Source organism: Dryobates pubescens, chromosome 14 (assembly GCF_014839835.1).
Source record: "Dryobates pubescens isolate bDryPub1 chromosome 14, bDryPub1.pri, whole genome shotgun sequence".
Classification (NCBI taxonomy): Eukaryota; Metazoa; Chordata; class Aves; order Piciformes; family Picidae; genus Dryobates; species Dryobates pubescens.
Genome location: NC_071625.1, coordinates 3,998,744 through 4,022,401, shown reverse-complemented (window position 1 = coordinate 4,022,401; position 23,658 = coordinate 3,998,744). Strand labels below are relative to the sequence as shown.

At 52.8% G+C, this 23,658-nt stretch overlaps 1 protein-coding gene across 1 annotated transcript in view; it reads right to left on the bottom strand.

Moving 5' to 3' along the window:
- ARHGAP39 (Rho GTPase activating protein 39) overlaps nt 1-23,658 on the bottom strand; it is a 96,227-nt gene that overhangs the window by 18,623 nt on the left and 53,946 nt on the right. The window contains exon 2 of the mRNA XM_054167201.1: nt 7,812-8,243. Within this exon, the coding sequence (XP_054023176.1) occupies nt 7,812-8,243 (432 nt within the window). The remainder of the gene's footprint in view (nt 1-7,811; nt 8,244-23,658) is intronic.

The window sequence follows — 23,658 nt, the reverse complement described above, 5'->3', positions numbered from 1 at the left end:
GCAGAACAGGAAGTCTCTAATAAACTAAACCCCTGTAGATGAAGTTTGCTGTTCTCCTCCTGGCACAGGAGGTGAGCTCCTTTCACCTCAGGCTGGAGAGGAGACCTGCTCCGGTGTCTCAGAAAGAAGGGAAAGTGGTTGGACAGAAATAGCAGGAGCTGGGTGGCAGGCCCAGGAATAGAAATGAAATCCCAGCTCCTTAATCCTCTGCCGTAATCATCGGCCCCCAGGGTCCTCATACTCTTAATTACAGCCAGGCTGCTCCTCCAAGGCCAGGGATGGGTTTTCTTGCCGCTTACGTAACCTGTATTTTGGGTCTCACCGCCTACGTAAGCTGCAGTAGATGAGCATGGCCTAATCCCAGGGTCCTGCCCAACAGCAGGCAGTGGGGAATCACAGGAGAGGATGTTAGAAAGGAACAGCTCCTGATTTCAGCTCATGGAATTGTGGAAGTGTTTTGGTGGGAAGGGATCTTTACAGTCATGGAGTCCAACCGTTAACCCAGCACTGCCAGGTCCATCGCCAAACCACGGCACTCAGCACCACATCTTCACGGCTCTGAAGCCCCTCCTTGGATGGGGACTCCATCACTGCCCTGGGCAGCCTGGGCCAGGCCTTGACAACCCTTTCCATGAAGAAATTGTTCCTCATGTCCAACCTAAACCTCCCCTGGGACAGCTTGAGGCTGTTTCCTCTTGTCCTGCAACTTGTTCCTTGAGAGAAGAGACCAACCTCCACCTGGCTCCAACCTCCCTTCAGGGAGCTGTAGAGAGCCAGAAGGTCTCCCACCTGCCTCTAACCTCTGTTTCTCCAGGCTGAACAACCCCAGGTCCCTCACAACTTCTCCAGACCTTCCTCCTTTGCTGCCCTTCTCTGGGCGTGCTCCAGCCCCTCAATGTCCTTCTTGGAGAGTGTGGTCCAAAATGGAACCCATGATTCATGGTTCATCAGGGGACAATCCCTTCCTGGTCCTGCTGGTCACACTCTTGCTGATCCAAGCCAGGATGATGCTGGCCTTCTTGGCCACCTGGGCACACTCTGGCTCATCTCCAGCCACTGTTGAACAGGTCCTTTCCCACCAGGCAGTTCCTAGCCTCTCTGCCCCCAGCCTGGAGCATTCATGAGGTTGTTGTGACCCAAGTACAGGATCCAACACTTGGCCCTCTTGAACCCTATCCCATTGGCCTTGGTCCATTGATCCTGCCTGGCCCAGCCCTGCTGTAGAGCCTCCCTAACCTCAAGCAGATCAACACTCCCACCCATCTTGGTGTCAGCTTGATACACACCAAGGTCACAAGATGAGTTTCTGGGAGTCAGCTAGGATCAAGACTCCTAACTACAGGGGTGCTGGACTAGATGCCCTTTGAAGGCCCTTTCCAAACAAAAGAGTTCAGTGATTCCATTAATTTCTCTAGACCCTTGGGCAGAAGACCCACCACCAATCACATAGCCCACCCAGCAGTGGTTCAACACTTGAGTTTCTCCTAAGGAGGTGAGCAGAAGCATCTGTGAAACTATTAAATCCTCTCTCCATACTTCAGAGGAGGGGACAACTGTTGGCAAGCTACAGCAGGTGATCACAAGGGGTCACTCACGCAGCATCCACATGGATAGCCAGCGGCAGGAACGTTGGTTAACCCCATGGGTTCTGTGAGCCTCAAGACCTGCTTTGAGGTACCATGAGAAAGGCAAAGGAAGTCATGCATGGAACAGACTGTTTCTGTTGGAAGGGACCTACCAACAATCCTCCAGCCCAACTCAGTTGGCTCTTTGACCATTTGGACAACTAGATTTATGGAATGGCTTGGGTTGGAAGGGACCTCGAAGATCATCTAGTTCCAACTTCCTGCCATGGGCAGGGACACCTTCCACTAGCCCAGGCTGCCCAAGGCCTCATCAAGGCTGGCCTTGAACGTCTCCACAGAGGGACTCACAAAGCCAGCCTCAGTTGATGGTGATGCCAAGCATCAGCAGATGAGAATCTTGTGTGGAGAGAAGGAGTGCTGGGCTTTGGTTGTGGCATGGGTGGGAAGGACCTCAGCTAAGCTGATGGCAGAGATAAGCTGAGAGAAGCTGTTGGAAGGGGAGGGTCTGGGAGCAGCGGCTCTGAGCGCAAGCTCTGCGCGCAGCGTGCGGAGGCGCCGCCAGGAGGATGCCTGACCTGCTAAGTGATTTCCTGCAGAGGGCTCTTGGCTTTAATTACAGTCTGCCAGCCCATTCCCACCCAGCCTCCCGTGCTGTGGCCCATGTGAACCCTGATGGTTCCAATTAGTGCCCTCCCCTGCATGACATCTGACAAGGTTCACGTAACTGAAGGGCTGATGGAAGCAGCAGAAGAGTGTGACTCTGGTGGGGGATGTCTGGCAACCATTAAAGCACCGAAACACCCTCAGAGCAACTCAGCTGGGTGGGTTCAGCTGCTTGAAAGGGGCTATCTGGAGATGGGAACAGGAATCAGAGAATCATATTTTGCTTGGAAGAGACCTTTAAGATCATCAAGTCCAACCATTAACCCAGTACTAAACCATGGCCCTGAGCACCACATCTACACAGCTTCTCAGTCCCTCCAGGGATGGGGACTCTACCACTGCCCTGGGCAGCCTGGGCCAGTGTCTCAGAACCCTTTCTATGAAGAAATTGTTCCTCATGTCCAACCTAAACCTCACCTGGCACAACTTGAGGCTATTTCCTCTTGTCCCATCACCTGGGACAAGACAGCTCACTCCTCAGCTTGCTCCAGCCTCCTCTCCAGGAGCCAAAGGTCTCCCCAGAGCCTCCTTTTCTCCAGCCCCAGGTTCCTTAGCTGCTCCTCACAGGATCTGTGCTCCAAAACAAGCCTCCAAAACAAGCCTCCAAAACAACCTCAACTCTTCAGGAGTATCTGAGCTGGAGAATTGTCAAGAGGAGACCTTAGACATTCTTCTAACAAAGCTCTGCAGCAGAGATGGGCTGAAGGTTTATCTTCAGCCTTCCATCACTCTGAATGTCCCCCCAAAAGACCAAGCCTGAGGTTTGGCTTCCAGGACTCAGTGTTGATCAATGTCTAAAGGGTGGGGGGCAAGAGATAGGGCCAGGCTCTTCTCAGTGGTGCCCAGTGACAGGACAAGGGACACTGGCCCCAAATTGGAATCCAAAACGTTCCACCTAAACAGAAGGAGAAACTTCCTTGCTGTTGAGGACGCTGGAACCCTGGAGCAGGCTGCCCAGAGAGGTTGTGGAGTCTCCATCTCTGGAGACTCCCACCTGGACAATGTGACCCTGGGCAACCTGGGGTGGGTGCCCCTGCTGGAACAGAAGGGTTGGACTAGATGATCTGCAGAGGCCCATTCCAACCCCTACCATCCTGGGATTCTGTGAAGCTTCCATGTGCCAGCTCTCCCTCATGAAGCAGGGCTAGAGATGCTGCCCACTGGGTACAGCCAAGCCCTCCATGGGTGACATGGAGTTCCAAGGAGGAGGGCCTCTCACCATGTAAAGATAAGATGAGGGTGAGACAGCATAAGTAAGAACTTCCTGCTGGGAAGCTCTCTACTTTTGCTGATCACCAAGACAAGCCTGCTGCTGAGATCCCAAAGGAGCAGATACTCACTGAGTTGAGACAATACAACAGCACTTCCCACCACGATCTCCAGAGATAGATCCAGCTGCTAATTATAGCTCAGTGCAAACCTCACCTCACCACAGCAGCGTCAAACAAGCCCAGGGAGACCCAAGCTCTTGGCAACAGCACGTTCCCCATGGGTGCACCCTCCATCTGCACATGTGTGATGGGACCAGCCCCAGCTTGGGCCACCACTGTCTTAACACCATGAGGAATAGACTGGGAGCAGCCTCCACCATTTCCTAGCAAACATGGTTCTTCAGTCTTAGGGTGTGGGGCACCTCCTGAGTGCAAACAACCAAAGAGATGGTGTTTGGAGGTGGAAAGGAAGAGTTGGTCAAGGCTTGCCCACTTCTCTTGACCTCCCTTTTAAGACCAGATATGTTCAGGATGGAAAAATTCAGCCAAGAACCACTGTAAGACTCAATGTTATGTCCCTGGAGCACAAGGTTCCACCAGATGATCTCCAGAGCTCCCTCCCAGCCTTGGTTCTTCTATGAGGAACAACCAAGAACTGAAAACCCATCCTTTTTAATTGTCCTCCCTGCCCATGAGCCAGCAGAGTGGCCTTGTGGCCAAGAAGTCCAATGGTCTCCTGGGGTGTACAAAGAAAAGTGTGGCCAGGAGGGTGAGGGAGGTTCTCCTCACTCTCTACTCTGCCCAAGTGAGGACACAGCTGAAGATCTGGGTCCAGTTCTGGACTCCTCAGTTCAAGAGAGACTGGGAACTACTGGAAAGAGTCCAGTGGAGGCTGGGGAGATGCTGAGAAGGTTGAGTGACCTGAGGCTGCTTAGCTTGGAGAAGAGCAGGCTAAGAGGGGACCTGATCAATGCTTAGCAAGAGCTAAAGAGAGCAAGAGGATGGGGCTGGGCTCTTCTCCGTGGTGCCCAGTGACAGGACAAGGGGCAGTGGGCACTAACCAGAACTCAGGAAGTTCCACAAGGAGAAACCTCTTGGCTTTAAGGGTTCAGAGCCCTGGATCAGGTTGCCCAGAGAGGTGGTGGAGTCTCCTTCTCTGGAAAGATTCCAAACCCACCTGGATATTGTCATCCAGGACAGTGTGCTGTGGGTGAGCTTACTTTAGCAGGGGGTTGGAGTGGACAATCTCCAGAGGTCCCTTCCAACCCTCACCACTTCTCCTTCTGCAGAAGTCCTCATGGGTTTAGGTATCACAAGCCCCAGCAGAAGCTCCTGGTTTGTGTGTGTGTGAAACTGTCACACTGTGCTGTGATGCTCATCACCTGAAGCAGCTTTCCAAGGTTTCAAACCTTGGACAGGTTCAGAAGAAGAGCACTGAACAGAACTATTTAATTTTTCAGCTTGTGCTCATGGTCAGAAGCTAGCAGTGAACTTCAGAGACACCCTGAAAGCCAAGAAGCTCGAGGCAGAGGCCTGACCTGCCCCTGCCCTCTGCAGCCTTTGATTGCCACCATCAAAAATCAATTTTTAATTTCCACAGCTCCTATTTGGCCTCATCTGTCCCAGGCCTGAGGACCAGCCACTGCTGGAGATGGAACCTCTGCATCCCTGCAAGCTTGTCCAACATAAGGAAGTCCTTCTCCTTCATGTGCTTCACTATGAAAATCCCAGCTGGATAAGACCTCCTCTGGTCCTCTAATGATGGAGCTGTGGAGCAACCATCCCATCACAGCATGCCTGGCAGATACTTCCACCCACCTCCACACCTATTCCACATGGATGCAGCACAGCATTGATGTTTCTGAAGCTTCCCACCCACCCCATCCCTGTTGGAATTGTCACATCTCTTAAGTTCAACCACATCTGCCCTTCCAGCACACAGCATCTTCCCTTCCAGCAGCAAAGACCATCCCATTTCTGGTGGGGAAGACATTGCTTCTGCAGGAAGAGCTCCCTCATGGAGAGAGCTGCTGGGATTGAGGACTAGGGTGGTGAGTGTCTCCCTGTACTGGGCAATGCTGAGGCCTCACCTCAAATATTGGGTTCAGTTTTGAGTCCCTTACTCCAAGAAGGATGCTGAGATGGTGGAGGATAGTTTGGGTTGGAAGGGACCTTTAAAGTTCATCTAGTCCAACACACCTGCCATGAGCAGGGACATCTTCAACTAGATCAGGTTGCTCATGGCCTAAACCAACCTGGCTTTGGACACCTAGAGACATCCAAGGTCAAACTTGATGGGGCCCTGAGTGACCTGATCTATTTGGAGATGTCTCTGCTCCCTGCATGGGGGTTGGAGAAGACAACCTTTGAGTGTCCCTTCCAACCTGCTGATTCTATGGGATGGGGCACCTACCATGTCTCTAGACAAAGTGTCTCCCCAGCTTCATGGTGAAGAATTTCTTCCCAACATTGAATCTAAATCCTCTCTCTTTTATTTTAAAGCCACTGCCTCTTGCCCTATCACTTGTGGAAGGTCCTCTCCAGCTTTCTTGTTGGGCCAACAGACTCATCTAGACATGCCCACCCCTGTCTGCCCACAGAGAGCACCACCCAGCTCTGCCAGCATCCTTGTGATGGAACATCAAAACCGTCCGGCTCCCCGTACCCCACCTGCCTTGGGAGGTGCCAGCTCCACACTCACAGATCTTATCAGAGGACCTTCCAAGAGCTCAAGCAGATAAAGCCTACCCTCTTGGGCCAGAGGCATCTTGAGGTGCCACATGAAAGCACTTGCAGAGCTGGGAGTTCCTGTTCCCATCCTACATGCCCGTGAGATCACCTGGCCACGGTTTCTGCGCACCAGCTGGTTGTGAGCGGAAGCTGAGCTGCTGCTTGCTCACTGGTGACACCGGTGGGTTGGTAACCTTGATAGGAGACACCACTTAGGAGACTACAAACAGATTTAGGTCATGAACCACCTGGTTTGTGGCTTGAAAGCCATCAGAGTGTGAAGCAAAAGGCACAGAGCAGCAATGGAGACATCTCAGAGTGCCGTCCATGTGCTGCTGGACCGTAGAAACGCAGCACTAACTCGCTGTTCATCGGAAGCTTCTCCTTTCCAAGACAAAGCACCCCTGTGAGGAGCTCCACAGACCAGTGGGACAAGCTCATGGCTGCAGCATGAATCACCCTGCTTTGGTGGGGAGATCTTATCCAGCAGATCATTTCAATCAACGCCACGCTCTACACCCACATGGCTCAGAAGACAGGAAAGGTTTCTCTAATGGATCTTTCCAGAGGAAGCATCTAAGCTGTCCTTCACACGGACAACCACAGACACTTGTGCTCTTCCTCTGGTGATAGTTTGTGGATGAACAAACCCAGCTTGGTGCAGAGAGCCATGAGCCACCCACAAAACAAAACATCTCTGCAGGAGAAAAACCTCTGGTCTTGGCTCTTCCACCGCCCTGGAAGCCCACCAGCCTGTCTCAACTCACCATTTCACAGCATCACAGTATCACAGTATCACCAAGGTTGGAAGAGACCTCAAAGATCATCAAGTCCAACCTGTCACCACAGACCTCATGACTAGACCATGGCACCAAGTGCCACATCCAATCCCCTCTTGAACACCTCCAGGCACGGTGACTCCACCACCTCCCTGGGCAGCACATTCCAATGGCGAATGACTCTCTCTGGGAAGAACTTTCTCCTCACCTCCAGCCTAAACTTCCCCTGGTGCAGCTTGAGACTGTGTCCTCTTGTTCTGGTGCTGGTTGCCTGGGAGAAGAGACCAACCCCCACCTGGCTACAACCTCCCTTCAGGTAGTTGTAGAGAGCAATGAGGTCACCCTTGAGCCTCCTCTTCTGCAGGCTAAACAACCCCAGCTCCCTCAGCCTCTCCTCACAGGGCTGTGCTCAAGGCCTCTCCCCAGCCTCGTTGCCCTTCTCTGGACACGTTCAAGTGTCTCAATGTCCTTCTTAAACTGAGGGGCCCAGAACTGGACACAGGACTCAAGGTGTGGCCTAACCAGTGCTGAGTCCAGGGGCACAATGACCTCCCTGCTCCTGCTGGCCACATTGTTCCTGATGCAGGCCAGGATGCCATTGGCCTTGGCCACCTGGGCACACTGCTGGCTCATGTTTATGCGGCTGTCAATCAGCACCCCCAGGTCTCTTTCTGTTTGGCTGCTCTCCAGCCACTCTGACCCCAGCCTGTAGGTCTGCATGGGGTTGCTGTGGCCAAAGTGCAGCCCCCAGCCCTTGGATGTGTTGAATGCCATGCATTTCACTGCACCAACCCCTCACCAAGTTCAGCCCCACGTGCCAGCAGGACCAGCCTCGCTCTTACCTTTCCGTTTCCTCTTTGACCACGGCGTACTGGCTTGGCTGGCGACTCGACCTCTGCTCCTGGACCTTCTCGCTGCCCTCCAGCTCCTGCTCCAAGGAGGAGCTGGTGCTGCCCTCCCTGCTGACATTGCTGCTCCTGCCGGGGCTGTTCTCCGTGGAAGCCCGCGGCGACTCTGTGTTCTGCTTCAGGGTCTGCAGTTTGGCCAGGGGGATGATGTCGCAGTTCTGCGGCCGGTGCCACACGGTCCTCTGGGTGGTGGCATTGTAGTAGTAGAAGCGGGAGGTGTTGGGGTCAAAGAGCTCCCACCACTGGTTCTCGTTGGTGCGTTTGATCCTCACCCCAGCCGGGGGGTCCCAGACGCACTCCCCGGTGATGAGGTTGGCGTACATGCGCTCCCGAGTTCGAGGCTCGATGATTTCCACCCATTCCAGCCTGCAGGACGGCAAGCACAGAGAGAGAGACCTCAGCCAGATCAGCCTGGAAGGTTCCATCCAACCCAAACCACTCCCTGAGTCAGTGCTTGCAGTGCAGGATGGGGAAGGAGGGAAGCGTGGCTGGGGACAGCAAACTCTTTCTGCCTCCCCATTGACGCTGGGTCAAAGAATCACAGAACAGCTCTGCTTGGAAGAGACCTTCAAGATCCTCCAGCCCAGCCGCTGACCCAGCACTGCAAGGTCGCCACTAAGCCATTCCCTAAGCAGCAGGTCCACACACTGTTTAAATTCTTCACTGAGCGAGTCGTTCGCCACTGGGATGTGCTGCCCAGGGAGGTGGTGGAGTCCCCATCCCTGGAGGTGTTCAAGAGGGGATTGGACGTGGCACTTGGTGCCATGGTCTAGTCATGAGGTCTGTGGTGACAGGCTGGACTCGATGATCCTCGGGGTCTCTTCCAACCTTAGCTATACTGTGATACTGTGATACCTCCAGGGATGGCGACTCCACCACTGCCCTGTGTCCTGTAGCACTACCGACACTAAATAAAGTATCTCCAAACCCATCCCTGGGTTTTTTCAGCTCCCAGAAGAATTCAGCAGGTCCAGAAGCCAGCTAGAAACATACAGCCACAGTCACACCGCTGCAGCTCATGGCTTCCCTTTTGAACCCTCCACATCTTAGAACCTGGACTCCTCAGAGCATGACCTTGGTGGCTGCAGTATAGAATCACAGAATTGTCAGGGTTGGAAGGGACCTCAAGGATCCTCCTGTTCCAACCCCCCTGCCATGGGCAGGGACACCTCACACTAGATTAGGTGGCTCAGAGCCACATCCAGCCTGGCCTTAAAAACCTCCAGGGATGAGGCTTCCACCACCTCCCTGGGCAACCTGTGCCAGTGTCTCAGCACCCCCATGCTCCAGAACTTCTTCCTAACATCCAATCTGAAACTCCCCATTTCTATTTTTGTTCCATTCCATGGAACTGTTTTTTGGGTTGGAAGAGACCTTTGAGATTATGGAGCCCAACCATTAGCCCAACACTGCCAGGGCACCACCAAACCATGACCCTCAGCACCACAACTACACAGCTTTGAAAGCCCTCCAGGGATGAGGACTCTGTCACTGTCCTGGGCAGCCTGGGCCAGGCCTTGACAACCCTTTCCATGAAGAAATTGTTCCTCACATCCAACCTAAATCGACTTGAAAGAGGAGCTGAACTCACTAGAGAGCTTGGGGCCAGGCCACCAGCAGCTCCAGCTGCCAGAGGCTTTTTTTCCTTGCTAACACTTGAGCAAATTGGACATTTCTGAACCACCCCTGGAGGACTCACTCCTGGCAGAAAGGCAGGGAGATGCCATCCATCGCTTCTCTGACTCACTGAACGTGTCACTTTGAAGTGCCACCTGGTTTGATAAGCTCCACTTAGGGCCCTGGGGGCTTTGTTTCTTCTTCTCATCTCTTTCTTTCCCTTTCGAACCCCACAAGCAGAGGAGGACAGACCCCAAGGAAGAAACTGTGGTGAAATCCAAGCTCCCTTCAATGGTTTTCACATCAACCCACCCCCCCAGAAAGAAGCATTTGGCTAAGATGTGGCTGCCTCTAAGCCTGGGGTTGTCCCCAGCTGAGCAGAAGGTGACACCTGCAGTGTTTGGGGTAATCTAAAAAAAAATCACTTCAATTGTCTGTTCTTTTGGGATTAGGACCTTCTCCTAATCCTCTTTCCCATCCCTAAGCTCCCTTGACTGCTTTATGATTTCAATAAACCCCTTTGTTGTGTTTCTGAGGGAGCTGAGGCAATGTGTTCACCAGCAAATCTTCAGTGCTGTCCTGATGGTTGCCCAGTTTGGAGCTCAGCAGGGAATGGGGGGGATGGAACGAAGCTTAAACTTCATTCTTCTGCTCCCTGCTTTGGTATTGAGGTGCAGGAGTAGAGCATAGACTGTTTCCCTGGACTGGGGGTACTGGGGAGGGTCACACCTTGAGTCATGGAGTCAGATTTGGACCTCTCACTCCAAGAAGGACATAGAGGGGCTGGAGCATGTCCAGAGAAGGGCAACAAAGCTGGGGAAGGGTCTGGAGAATCACAGAATGTTAGGGGTTGGAAGGGACCTCCAGAGATCATCGAGTCCAACCCTGCTGCCAAAGCAGGATCAGCCAGGGCAGCTCACACAGGAACTCAACCAGGCAGGTTTTGAAAGTCTCCAGAGAAGGAGAAGGGTCTGGAGAACAAACCTGGTGAGGAGCAGCTCAGGGAACTGGGCTTGTGCAGCCTGGAGAAAAGGAGGCAGAGGGCAGCCCTTCTGGCATTCTACAACTCCCTGCAAGGAGGCTGGAGCCAGGTGGGGGTTGGTCTCTTCTTTCAAGGAACAAGTGATAGGACAAGAGGAAATGGCCTCAAGTTGCCCCAGGGCAGGTCTAGGGTGAACATGAGGAACAATTTTTTCAATGGAAGGGGTTGTGCAGGCCTGGCCCAGGCTGCCCAGGGCAGTGGTGGAGTCCCCAACCCTGGAGGAGTTTCAAAGCCATGTAGATGTGGTGCTGAGGGACATGGTTTGGTGGTGCCCTGGCAGTGCTGGGTTAGTGCTTGGACTTGATGACCTTAAAGGTCTCTTCCAACCCAAAGGATCCTGTGATTCGGTGTTGAGCTCCACACTCCGTGCAAGAGACCAACTCCTGACCTAGCAAAGGTCCTCACAGGGCACCAAGCAGCGTCTCACTCTTGACACGAGGGCAATTAACACCACCAAGAGCAGAAGATTGGATTTCCAAGCATTTTCCACTTAAAAGGAGCTGGAATTTATTGATAGTGGAGAAGTGCTGAGCAAGCACCTTTTCTGTGTCAGAGCATAATGAGGTCAGCAGCTCTCATCGATTCAGCTGGCGTCTCGGTCAGAAAGAAACAGCAAAGATCTTCCCTTGAGGAGGAGGAAGGTGGAGGCTTTTTTAACTCCAAGAAGCAGCAAAGTGGGACAAGGAGGATGAAGCAGCATCAGCTTTACCCAGAGCTAAAGCTTCTGAGGATCTTGGACTGGATTGGGCTAGGAGGGACCTTCAAAGGTCATCTAGTTCAACCCCCCTGCAGTCAGCAGGGACATCTGGAACTAGAGCAGGTTGCTCAGAGCCCCACACAAACTTGGCCTGGAACGGTTCCAAGCAATGGGGCATCTCCCACCTCTTTGGGCAGCCTGGGCCAGAGTCTCACCACCCTCAGTGTACAAAATGTCTTGTTGCTCATCAACCCTGGAAGCCACAAGCTCAGCTCTGCACCATTTCCCTGATGACCCCTCTCAAATGGACTTTTTGTTTCTCTTTTCCATAGAATCATTATGGCTGGAAGAGCTTCTAAGGTCAAGTCCAACCATCGCCCCAAGAGCACCATAGCCAGTAAATCATGTTCCCAAAGTGCCATGTTTTTTGCCCATCTCTAGGGATGGTGACTCCACCACCTCCCTGGGCAGCCTGTTCCAGTAAGAAACTGTTCCTCGTGTCCAACCTAAACCTTCTTCCACTAGAAGGACCAAGCCCTGCTCTCCCACCACAGAACCAGACACCCCACTACCCTTAAATCCACCTTCAAGACGATGAACTTCTCCTGGCAGTCTCATCCTGCTAAAAACCCTGCTGTTGACCAGCACTGCAGGAGTTACACCACATCCAACCTTCTCCTGACATTGCACCCGAAGTCACATCCCGTCCCCATCAACCCAGCACGGCGTGAAGAGACGCAGCCGACGGCTCCTTGCCTCCCGCAGCAGCTCCTGCCCTTTTTCAGTGTCTTTGAAAGGGATGAGCAGACTCAACCCCAAGTTCAACTGATTGGCTTTGATGGAAGAGTTTTATTATCTCCTAGGGTGGCTTCAGAGCTGGGTCTCTGCTTCCTCAGCACTTTCTCCTCTGCTGACATTGCTGCGGATCCCTGTCGGAACGGAGCAGAGTGCTTTGGCTTTCTCCTGGTGTCCTAAAATAGCTGTTGCTGAGCAGGGGATGAAGAGCTGCTGGCTGTCACGTGGTGGATTTCTTTCCAGATCCTTAAAGATCCAGATCAAAGATTTGGAGTGTTTATGGAGTTACAGATCAAGGGGAGGAGCTGATGGGTGTCCAGAGGACTTGGTTGTGCCCACAGGGCAGCATGTCTGCCCCTGCTTCACCAGAGAGGTTCTCCTCCCTCTCTACTCTGTCCTAGTGAGGTCACAGCTGGAGTCCTGGGTCCAGTTCTGGGCTCCCCAGTTCAAGAGAGACAGGGAACTATTGGAGAGGGCCATGAAGATGCTGAGGGGCCTGGAGTATTTCTGTGAGGAGGAAAGGCTGAGGGACCTGGGGCTGGTGAGCCTGGAGAAGAGCAGCCTGAGAGGGGACCTGATCAATGCTCAGCAAAAGCTAAAGGGTGGGGGGCAAGAGGCTGGGGCCAAACTTCCCAGTGGTGCTGAAGGACAGGACAATGGGCACAGACTGGAACCCACAAGGTTCCATCAGGAGAAACTTCTTTGGTGTGAGGGTGCTGAAGCCCTGGAGCAGGCTGCCCAGAGAGGTTGTGGAGTCTCCTTCTCTGGAGAGATTCCAAACCCACCTGGACATTGTGATCCTGAGCAACCTGCTGTGGATGACCCTGCTGGAGCAGGAGGGTTGGACTGGATGATGCTCAGAGTCCCTTCCACCCCCACCAAGCTGGAATTCTGTGATTCTGTGCATTTAGCAGGATGCTGCAGATCACAGTATCACTAAGGTTGGAAGAGACCTCAACCACCCTTCCACTCAACACCAGTACTCCAGGTTTGGGAGATGCTGGTTTAGACACTCCAGCCCACAGAGCTGCTCTAGAGGAGCTACAGACACACATAGGGACATCACAGCATGACCAACCCAACCATGTCTGCCTGAAACTTCCCTCAAGTCATCAGGCAGGTGGAGATATGAAGATCAGATTTGCAACTCAGGAGTAATTTGCAGCCTAAATTACACCCCCGGAGTAATTCCTGGCGCTGGTAGAACCGGGACAACGTGTCCTTAGATCCACCATGGCTTCAGGCACTTCACTGGAAAGACTTTCTGAGAAAGCTCCTGAGCTCCCTGCTCCCAGCTAGCCCAGGTTCTTCTCAAGCACTTCTGGAAGCCAAACCATGGAGGAGTGGTTTTGCATAGGGTGAAACCTGCCAGCTCTCTCTGCCAGCTGGATGATGGAACTCCTTCTCTTCCCACCTTCCTTCTTTCCTTCAGAAGCAGATACCTGGACAACCTGCTTTTAAATATTCATATGACAGCCACTGTGGGAACTGCAGAGACCTGGTAGGGCCTTTGCTTCTGTGCAAAGACCTCCTCAAGCCACAAAGGGAGTCCTCCTTAATCAGGCAAGAACAATCTTCTGAAAGGCAGAAGGGACAAACCCAAGGGCTGCTATTTCTTCAAGGTTTACTTCATGCACAGGGGAGAAGAATGTCCACCTGCCTCTGATCCCCATGAGGTGACTCTACCAGGAACTGACCTAAGAGGGATATCTGATGCTCACAGAATGGTTTGGGTTGGAAGGGGTCATGTAGTCCAACCCCCCTGCAGTCAGCAGGGCCATCCTCACCTAGACTGGATGAAGCCTTGAGCAACTTGGTCTAGTAGAAGGTGTCCCTGTTCATGGCAGGGGGGGTGGAACCTGATGTCCTTTAAGGTCCCTTTCAACCCCCAAAATTCTATGACTGAGGTTGTTCAGAGCACTGTCCAACCTGACCTGGAATGGTTCCACAGGAGGATCCATCTCAGGCCTCCCAAGCCAGAAACCTCATCCCTGCTGCACCGCTCCACTTCCACTGATAATCCAAATCCCTGCATTTTGGGATGAGATTCACCACCAGAAATCTGAGGAACAGTCCACAGGAGGTTGCCTCACCAGTATTTCTGCTCACAGACGCTCCCATGGAGGTTTCCCAGCCTTTTTGCCCTCAGGAGCAGATAAATCAGCATCTAACAACATCATGTTGTAACATAAGACTTGTGGGATGAAGCCAAGGAGCCTCCTGAACTTCACCTTCTCTCCGCACACGTCCCACTAGGTAGGTCCCAATTCCACCTTTGTCCTTGTTCCCACTGAAACTACACAAAAATGGAGATGGTGAAAAAAAGGTAAAGGGCCAAGAAAGGAACCTAGAAGGAAATGGCCAAAGAGGAGAGAGAAAAGCCACCAAAAAGAAGGCCACAGCAGGCAGGCTGAAGACAAAGAGAAGAGTTCCCACCTTAAAATCTTTCTTACTTAAGGATAACACTGAAGGAACCAACCCCATCAAACCAAAACATCAGAAAATAAAGCCTGAAGATCTCACAGAGAAGATGAACTCTAAGGAGGGTCTGGTCATGAGGTTAGGGTCTCCATGGCTTAGTGGTGAGATGGTGCTGAGGGTCAGGCAGGTTCCCAAAGGAATCAGAGCACAGTTTAGGTTGGACCAACCCATCCCATGCAGTAAGCAGGGACATTGTCCACTAGATCAAGGTGCTCAGAGCCTTGTCCAACCTGACCTTGAACACTTCCAGGGATGGGACATCCACAACCTCTTTGAAGCACCTTGAGCAGATGGAAGGTTCCTCACAGAGCAATCAGAGAATAACAGAATGCACTGGAAGGGACCTGTAGTCCAACCCCCTTGCAGTCAGCAGGGACATCCCCACCTAGATCAGGTTGCTCAGAGCCCCATCCAGCCTGACCTACAATGTCTCCAGGGATGGGGCCTCCACCACAATGCATGGTTGCTTTGAGGATCCAACCTTAGCATCCTGGAGAAGATCCTGGCTGCATGGCTGGGGGTCCTGCACACCCTGGCCCCTTCTGCTGGAACTCTTTCCCTCTCCACCTCATCTCATGGCACCCTCCAGCTCTCTTTGTCTGGACTGTGTCCACAAATGATTCAACCAGCTGAACCTCTCCCATACTTTGGGACTTGGTTTGATGGTAAGGATGGTGGCAGCTGCTCAGTCCCAACCCTCCTCACCACATCTCCAAGGCCCTTTCCTGGGACTGAAATTTTCTTAACTCCTTGATTAGGAAAAATCTTCATTTTGATGGAGCTCTCATTGCAGTTTGACCCAGTCCTGAAAGACAGGAGCTTCTCCAGAGAAGGGCAACAAAGCTGGTGAAGGGTCTGGAGAACAGGTCTGGTGAGGAGCAGCTGAGGGAGCTGAGGGTGTTCAGCCTGGAGAAACAGAGGCTGAGGCTCTCTACAGCTCCCTGGCAGGCTGTCTCTTTTCCCAAGGAGCAAGCAATAGGACAAGAGGTTGCCCCAGAGGAGGTTTAGGTTGGACATGAGGATCAATTTCTTCATGGAAAGGGCTGTCAAGGCCTGGCCCAGGGCAGTGGTGAAGTCCCCATCCCTGCCATGTAGCTGTGGCACTGAGGGACAGGGTTTGGTGGTGACCTGGCAGTGTTGGGTTAATGGTTGGACTCGATGATCTTAGAGGTTTTTTCCAACCTTAATGACTCCAGGACACCACATGGGCTGAGCTTTTCAGCCCTCAGCAAAGAGACAATTTAAGTCCTTCTGGTTCTCATTTTCCTTTCAAACAAAACTTCTTCTAGGTTGATACCCTCAAGTCCTTGACCCCTCCAGCTTGGCTGGGTGAAGCTGCCAAGCTTAAGAACGTTATTAGCTGGGAGAGATGGAGGATCTCACAAAGCCTCCAGCTAAAATGCTTGAGCTGCTTTGAGGGGCTTGAAGTCAACCTTTCATGAAGATCCTTGATTCATCTGGGGCTGCTTTGTGTTACCAGCTTTCTGGCAGCTTTTCATTCTTGCAGGAGATAACCCAGAGCTGTGAAGCTGGGATTGGGAGCCAGAAAGCGTCTTCTGATAAGGAAAGAAATTAGATCCATCCCATCCTCTCTGCCCTTTGAAACTGTGGAGGTTTTTAATGTCTGAGCTGGTGCTTCATCCCTGTGTCCTTTGGCCAGAAGAGATGTCACCATGCCAGAGGTGGGAGTGGGCAGAAATGCTTTGCATGACTCTAACTCTGCTCTCCACAGCCAAGAATTCCTTGGGAAGGGGAAAAAACCATCCGGAGCGGAGCAGGGTGATCCTTCAACCCACCCACCCCCACCCCTGGGACCTTGCTGCTTCTGGGGACTTCCCAACCTTGGAGCATACTGCTTAAGAGCTACTGATGGAGGTCATCCTCCCTGAACTTGTCTGCTTCTCCTCTGAACTTATTTATGGGCTTGGCTGCGCCACTGAGCACATTCCGCAGTGGAATTATGTGCCAGGAGAAGTCATTTCCCTGAGTTGTCTTTTGTAACCCACTGAGAACTCCAGAGGAAGCCACAGCACTGAAGAAAAATGTCCAGTCCCAGAGTCCCACTAGGGGGTTGGAAGCAACCTCTGGAGATCATCAGCTCCATCTCACAGAATCCCACCGTGCTGGGGGTTGGAAGGGAACCTCTGGAGCTCACCCAGTGCAACCCCTCTGCTCCAGCAGTTTGACCCACAGCAGACTGTCCAGGATCCCAGTGTCCAGGCGGGTTTGGAAGCCCTCCAGAGAAGGAGGCTCCACAACCTCTCTGGACTAATCATTTCCTTGTCCTCTTACTTTTCAGGTAGAACACGAAACTGGATTTTCAGCAACATCTCTGCTGATCTCAAGTAGTCTGTGGCTGTGTTTTAGGCTCCTCTGGGGCTTCTACACTGCAGATTGTCCTGGTCCCCATTCCCCAGCTCTAGCAGACACATGCAACAGCACAAGCATGCAACCTCTTGGTGGACTTGCCCCGCGATGCCCTCTCTGTCCTGTTTATTCCTTCCCTTGATGTTGTCCAGCCTGCAGAAGAGAAGGCTTCAGGGAGACCTTCTGGTGGCCTTTCACTACTTAAAGGGTCTACAGGAAAGCTGGGGAGACCTTGATCAGGGCCTGTTGTTATGGGAAAAGGGGTGGTGGTTGCAAACTACAAGATGGAGATTTACACTGGAGCTACGGAAGAAATTCTTCCCCGGAAGGACGCTGGGGCTCTGGCCCAAGTTGCCCAGAGAGGTGATAGCTGCCCCATCCCTGGAATCATTCCAGGTCAGGCTGTTTGGGGCTCTGAGCAACCTGCTGTAGTTGCAGATGTCCCTGCTGACTGCAGATAACCTTTTAAAGTCCCTTCCAACCCAAGCCCTCCTGTGATTCTGTGATAAGTAGCCAGGGCTTTTGCTTTGAAGACCACGTGGCTCTCTAGCCAGACTAGACCCAAACAATGTCTTTCCAGCCAGACCTTGTCTCACACCTTAGCCCCTCAGAGATGCCCCAGCTCTGGGGTTTGCAGGGCAGTTTGGGGCCATACAGAGTTGATTTGCTAGGGTGGATCTCACTCAGCCTCCAAGGTGGGCCCAAGGCGGGTGCTGGGTGAATGCAGCAGATGGCTTCCACCTTGAAAACGGATTGTTTCGGATGGTGGCTTCCTCTGTGCTGGCACTGGAAGAAGATGCCATCTGTGTCTCCTCAGCTCAGGTCTAGACATTAGTACAACTTGAGCCTCACTGTTGTACTCACAAACCCAAATTCGGAGTGCTGAAGCTCCTGCAGAAGCCAGCTGAAGATCCCCTAAGCATTTGGGCTTGCCAACAGCAACTCTAATGCTCCTTAAGGAGAAAAAAAATCTTCTGCTGTTTTTGGAATCAAAATCTTCTGAGGAAAGATGATTAATGGCTTATTAATAGCAATAATATCCTTCCAATGCTGGAAGCGTGGAACAGGAGTTGGGCAGCTTTGAACTTTGAACTGCTAAGCCACTTGCCGGAAGTCTGTGAACAAGCGAAAACCTGCAGCGGGCCAGGAAGAATCAGGAGGGATCAGAAATGGAGGTGGAAAAGCCTCCCTAGCCTCCCAAACAAGCTTCCCTAGCCTCCCAAACAAGCTTCCCTAGCCTCCCAAACAAGCTTCCCTAACCTCCAAAATGTCTCCTACAAAAGGAACTCAGCAAATCCCAGGAACTCCTGTTTCAACACTGAGATGGTAGAAACAACCAACAGGAGGTGGACATCAGACACCTCCCTGCCCAGCTCCCAGCCAGCAGAGTCCAGACAAATATTGGCAAGAAGTTCATTAATGAGCTGTGACCACCAAATTCTCCATGGCCATGAGCCCACCATGCCTCTGCCCTGGCAGAGGGACTCCTGAGGCAGAGCTGACTTGAAGATGGGTCCTTTCCAAGGTTTGAGTTTTGCACAGTTTTTATCAGTGTACTCCACTATGATGTGCTCCAAAGCTGAAGCTGAGATGTTCCTGCTTTGTGATGTGTTGGTTCTCTCCTGTTTTCTTCACCCTACAAGATCTGCTCTCCTACAGCTGAAAGTTGTTTATCCAGGGAGGAATAAAACCCCAAAACCTGCTTCAGGGCAAATATAACCACGGACTCCCAACCCTCCTCACCACATCTCCAAGGCAGCTTCTCCTGGGACTGAACTGTTTTTAACTCCTTGATTAAGAAAGATCTTCATTTTGATGGAGCTCTCATTTCAGTCTGACCCAGTCCTGAAGGAGAGGAGCTTCTCCAGAGAAGGGCAAGGAAACTGGTGAAGGGTCTGGAGAACAGGCCTGGTGAGAGGCAGCTGAGGGAGCTGGGGTTGTTCAGCCTGGAGAAAAGAAGGCTGACAGGAGACCTTCTCTACATCCAAAGTGATTCTATGATTCCATGGCTTTATGGCAAACAATTTACTCCAGCTGTGGCCTCACAAGGCCAGAGTAAAGGGGCAGAAGAGTCTCCCTCCACCTGATGGCCACACTCTTCTTCTATGCCCCCCAGAAGACCATTGGACTTCACGGACAGATGGGCACATTGCTGGCTGATGGTGAACTTGTTACTCACCATCAGCCCCAGTTCCTTCTCCCTGAGGCTGCTCTCCAGCAGGTCACCCTCACCTGTACTGGTGCAGGGAGCTGTTCCTCCCCAGGTGCAGGTCCCTACATTTGCCCTGGTTGAACTTCATGAGGTTCCTCTCCCCCATCTGTCCAGGCCTCACTGAATGGCAGCACAGCCTGGTGGGGTGTCAGCCACTCCTCCCAGCTGGGAGGTATCATCAGCACCCTGGCTGAGACTCCACAACATCCCCTCATAAGGTCATTGGTGAAGAAGCTGGACAAGACAGGCCCCAGCTCTCATCCCTGGGGAACACCACAAGCTCCAGGCCTCCAACTGGACCTTGCACTGTTGATCACAATCCTCTGGGCTCTGCCTTTCAGCCAGTTCTTATCCACCTCACTGTGCACTCATCTCGCCTGCACTTCCCAGCCTTCTCTGGGAGGATGTCATGGGAGACACAAATCCTTAAACATCTCACTCCAGGCTGGGATGAACCAGGTTGGCCCCTGGGGCTCAATTTTCCTTCCATGAACATTCTTACTTGGAGAAAGAGAAGAACATCTGCAGAAAAAGGAATAATCCTCAGTAATTTCATCTCCAGCTCTACCTGGCACCATGAGGGGGTCTGGAAAGGTTGTTTTCTCCCACTTGATAAATACTTACAGAACTGGACACCAGTGAGGCCAAGGAGACAAACACCAGAGCTGCCACCCCAAGAACAGCAGGACTCCACCCCATGGGCTCTCCAGAGGGAGATTATCCATTGGCACAACTGCACTGGGCTCAAGCACCTGCCCTCCAAACACTGAGCGTGCTCTTGGGGGTGGTTTTACAAGAAGAACCTTGTCCTCACTCCCACATGAGCCTCAGTGGTGGTGGAGGAGCAAGGCTGGAAGCAGCAGCTGCTCCACGAGCAGGTGACTCGCTCTGCTTCGAGGCCAAGAAGCAGCCACCTGTCGTGGTCCTGACATCATTTGATTTCCCATGGCGGCTGGGCTGGGGACAATGGCAGGGATGGAGGGGAGGAGAAGGAGGAGGAGGAGGAAGGATGGTGATTTGGGATGACTCATGCCAACCCTGGGATGAAAACAAGCCATTCCTTGTTCTCAGGACGCCGCTTAACTGTTGCAGTTGCCACCTCCTGTAAATCCCCCGTCCGAGCCGGCGAGGAGGGAACAATTAGAGGCTGTAAGACAAGATGACCTTTCTGAAGGATGGTGGAGATCACCAGCAAGAGCCTGCTCACACCTACGTATCAGATAACCTCTTGGTCATGCTCTGATAGGAGGAGAACGGCTGGGAGCAGCATGCTCCCCCTGCTCTTCCTGGCAGAGCTATTTATAGGACTGGGAGATAAGGCTGGAAAACATCAAGAGCTTCAAAGCACCAAGATGGTTGCTCCAGACAGCAAAGGAAGAGCTTTGCTCAGAGGGTTCAGAGCCCTGGGCCAGGCTGCTCAGAGAGGTTGTGGTGTTTTCCTCTCTGGAGAGATACCAAAGCTGCTTGGGCAGCCTGCTGTGGGTGACGCTGCTGGAGCAGGGGGGCTGACCGGACAGCCTCCACGCCGCACCGTGCCGGGACTCTATGTGCTTCCACCCAAACAGAGCAGCAAGGAGATGTTTGCTGCTGCCCCACCACAAAACCCCTCCACCCTCTGCAGAGAGAGATGACCTTTAAAGGTTGCTTCCCCCCCAGCCCATTCCACGATGCCCTTCCCTCCCTGGGCCGTTCCCCAAGCTCAGGCAGGGGCTGGGCAGCGGGCGCCGGGGGCGGGAGCTGCGGCGGGTGCCGAGCGCCGGCCGTGTGTCACCCCGGCAGCGAGGAGCCCCCCGCGCCGCACGCTTGCTGTCAGATCTGTCACTTGGGCTGCCAGCAGGAGTTAGGAGCCAGTGAGGAAAGCAGCTTGCTCCCCATCTCCCCCCACAAGGCATCTCACCACCTACAATACAGATGGGTCTGCCCCAGAGCATCCAGCCATAGGATCATGGAAATGTTGGGGCTGGAAGAGACCTTTGAGGTTACCAAGTCCCAGTGCCCACCTGGAGCTCCCAATCCCACCACAACTACCCAGCCACCACCACTAAACCATGTCCCTCAGCACCACAATAATTCTGCACATCATCCCTTGCCCTGCTCTCCCTCAGGACCATTCCTGCTCTCGAGGGGATGTAGATCATAGCTTCATAGGATGGTTTGGGTTAGAAAGGACCAACCTCCCCGCCGTGGGGAGGGACATCTTCAGCTAGACCAGGCTGGTCAAGGCCTCACCCAGTCTGGCCTTGAACACCTCCAGGGAGGGGCATCCACAACTTTGCATTTCATGATCAAGATCAAGATTGAGATTAAGATCCTCCTGCATAAGTGTCATGATCATCAAGGAGGCCCTTGGAGCAGATGAGTTTCTCCTCCATGTCATCATTACACCAGCTAGAATTAAGGCAGCAGTAGAAGGAAAACCCCCAAACCAAGACCATCTGTTCTGGGCAAGGCAGAAGAGCCCAGACAGGGAGAAGAGACCATCTGAGCCGAGATAAGAGACCTGGGGCTGTTCAGCCTGGAAAGAAGAAGGCTGAGGGGAGACCTTCCAGCTCTCTGAAACTCCCTGAAAAGAGGCTGGAGCCACACGGGGGTCAGTCTCTTCTCCCAAGGAACATGTAATAGCACAAGAGGAATTGGCCTCAAGTTACCCCAGGGCAGGTTCAGGTTGGCCATGGGGAACAATTTCTGTCCCTTAAGGCTTGTTCAGGCCTGGTCCAGGCTGCCCAGGGCAGTGGTGGAGTCCCCACCCCTGGAAGGGTTTCAAAGCCATGGAGATGTGGAGCTTAGGGCCATGGTTTAGTGGTGCCCTGGCAGTGCTGGGTTAATGGTTGGACCCAAGGATCTTGGAGGTCTTTTCCAACCTTCATGATTCTGTGATGCCCTCTAAAAGATTTGCAGACCCATCTGGTCCTCGGGAGGAAGAGGTTCTCCCTCCTACCAATTAGCCAATGGTCAGGACAACTCTCCCGAGGTGAGCTGCAGCACCATCTGTTCAGCCAGGCTGGGCTGTCTGGGGCAGGGGGCAGCCTGGTCTGATGCTCCTCATGGAAGCCTGAAGATCTCCAAGAGCTCATTTCTCTTCTGTTGCAAGCACCACAGGTACCTTTTCCCTGCTATATTTGCTGAGAACCAGCAGTACTGCAGAGACCTCCACGATCCAAAGCTGTCCATATGTGGAAATGTTCTCCCAGCCCACTCCAGCAGAGAGCCAAGGAAGAAAAAAGAACCCAGCAGTGACATCATGGTGCCTTGGAAGACAAGAAGATGGCACCACATGTGGTGTGCACCAAGCACTCAACAGCTCTAGCATGCTTTTGGCTTTTGGTTCCACCCCTTGCCCTTCTTTCTCCTTCCACCGAGCACTCTGTGGCCACGAGTCCGTTAGAGATGTCCTCTGCTGTTGCCAAAGAGATTGTCCTCTTTCCCCTCCCCTCACTTCTCCAGGGCTTCAAGTGGATGGCCACCTGGAGAAGAGCTGCCATGGCCACCACCCAGCACCACAGAGGGTTGGATGAGACCCTGTAGCTATCACAGGGAATGGTTTGGGTTGGAAGGGACTTTTAGAGGTCATCTGCAGCCAGCAGAGACATCTGCAACTACAGCAGGGTGCTCAGAGCCCCAGACAACCTGACCTGGAATGGTTCCAGCAGTGAGGCACCTCCCACCTCTCTGGGCAACATGGGCCAGGGGCTCAGCACCCTCATGACGAAGAATTTCCTCAGTTCCAGTCTAAATCTCTTTCTTTTAGCTTCAAACCATCACCCCTTGTCCTGTCATGACAGGTTCTGCTATGAAGACCATCCCCACCTTTCCTATAGACCCCCTTCAAGTTCTGCAAGGCCACCAGAAGGTCTCCCTGAAGCCTTCTCTTCTCCAGGCTGAGCAACCCCAGCTCTCTCAGCCTGTCCTCACAGCAGAGGGCTTCCAACCCCTTGATCATTCTGTGGCCTCCTCAGGCCCCACTCCATCCACGAAACCTCCAGACCCAAGAAGGTGTCTGCAGCTTCCTCCAGTGAGCAGCAAAGCTGGTCTTTGGTACCAGCTGTGCTCTCCATCCCAGCTCTTTCTGCCATTTATGGAGATTTTCTGTTCCTCCAACTCCAAAGCACAGCCTGAATCAAGAGGGCATCTCAGCTACTTCACGTTTGACAGCTCCAAGGATCAAAACTTCTCCTGAGGACTCACTGCATTATTCCCAAGGAGGGAGAAAAGAGCTGAACCCCCCCATTAAATCCTGATCTCCAGGGTCTGAAGGTGGGTTGAACATTCTCAGAACTACTAAGACCATTTGTCAGCAGCCACATACTGCTTCCAAAACCACATCTTGCTGGCAGCTTCGCTTTTGTTCCTCCTCCTCCAAATTCTAGAGGAGCTCCAGCCCTGTGTGGAAATAAAAGAGGGGCTGGCTGCTAATTTGGTCTTAAAACAAAGGAGAAGAAACACAAAGTCCTCCAACCTCCCCAGTTCCTCATTCAGCTCCAGCTATTCAAAGCTCTTCTTATGCTGCCAGCTCTGCCTGCTGCTGGGAACCCTTGGAGAAGAATGTTCCCCAGATGCTACCGAGCGAAAA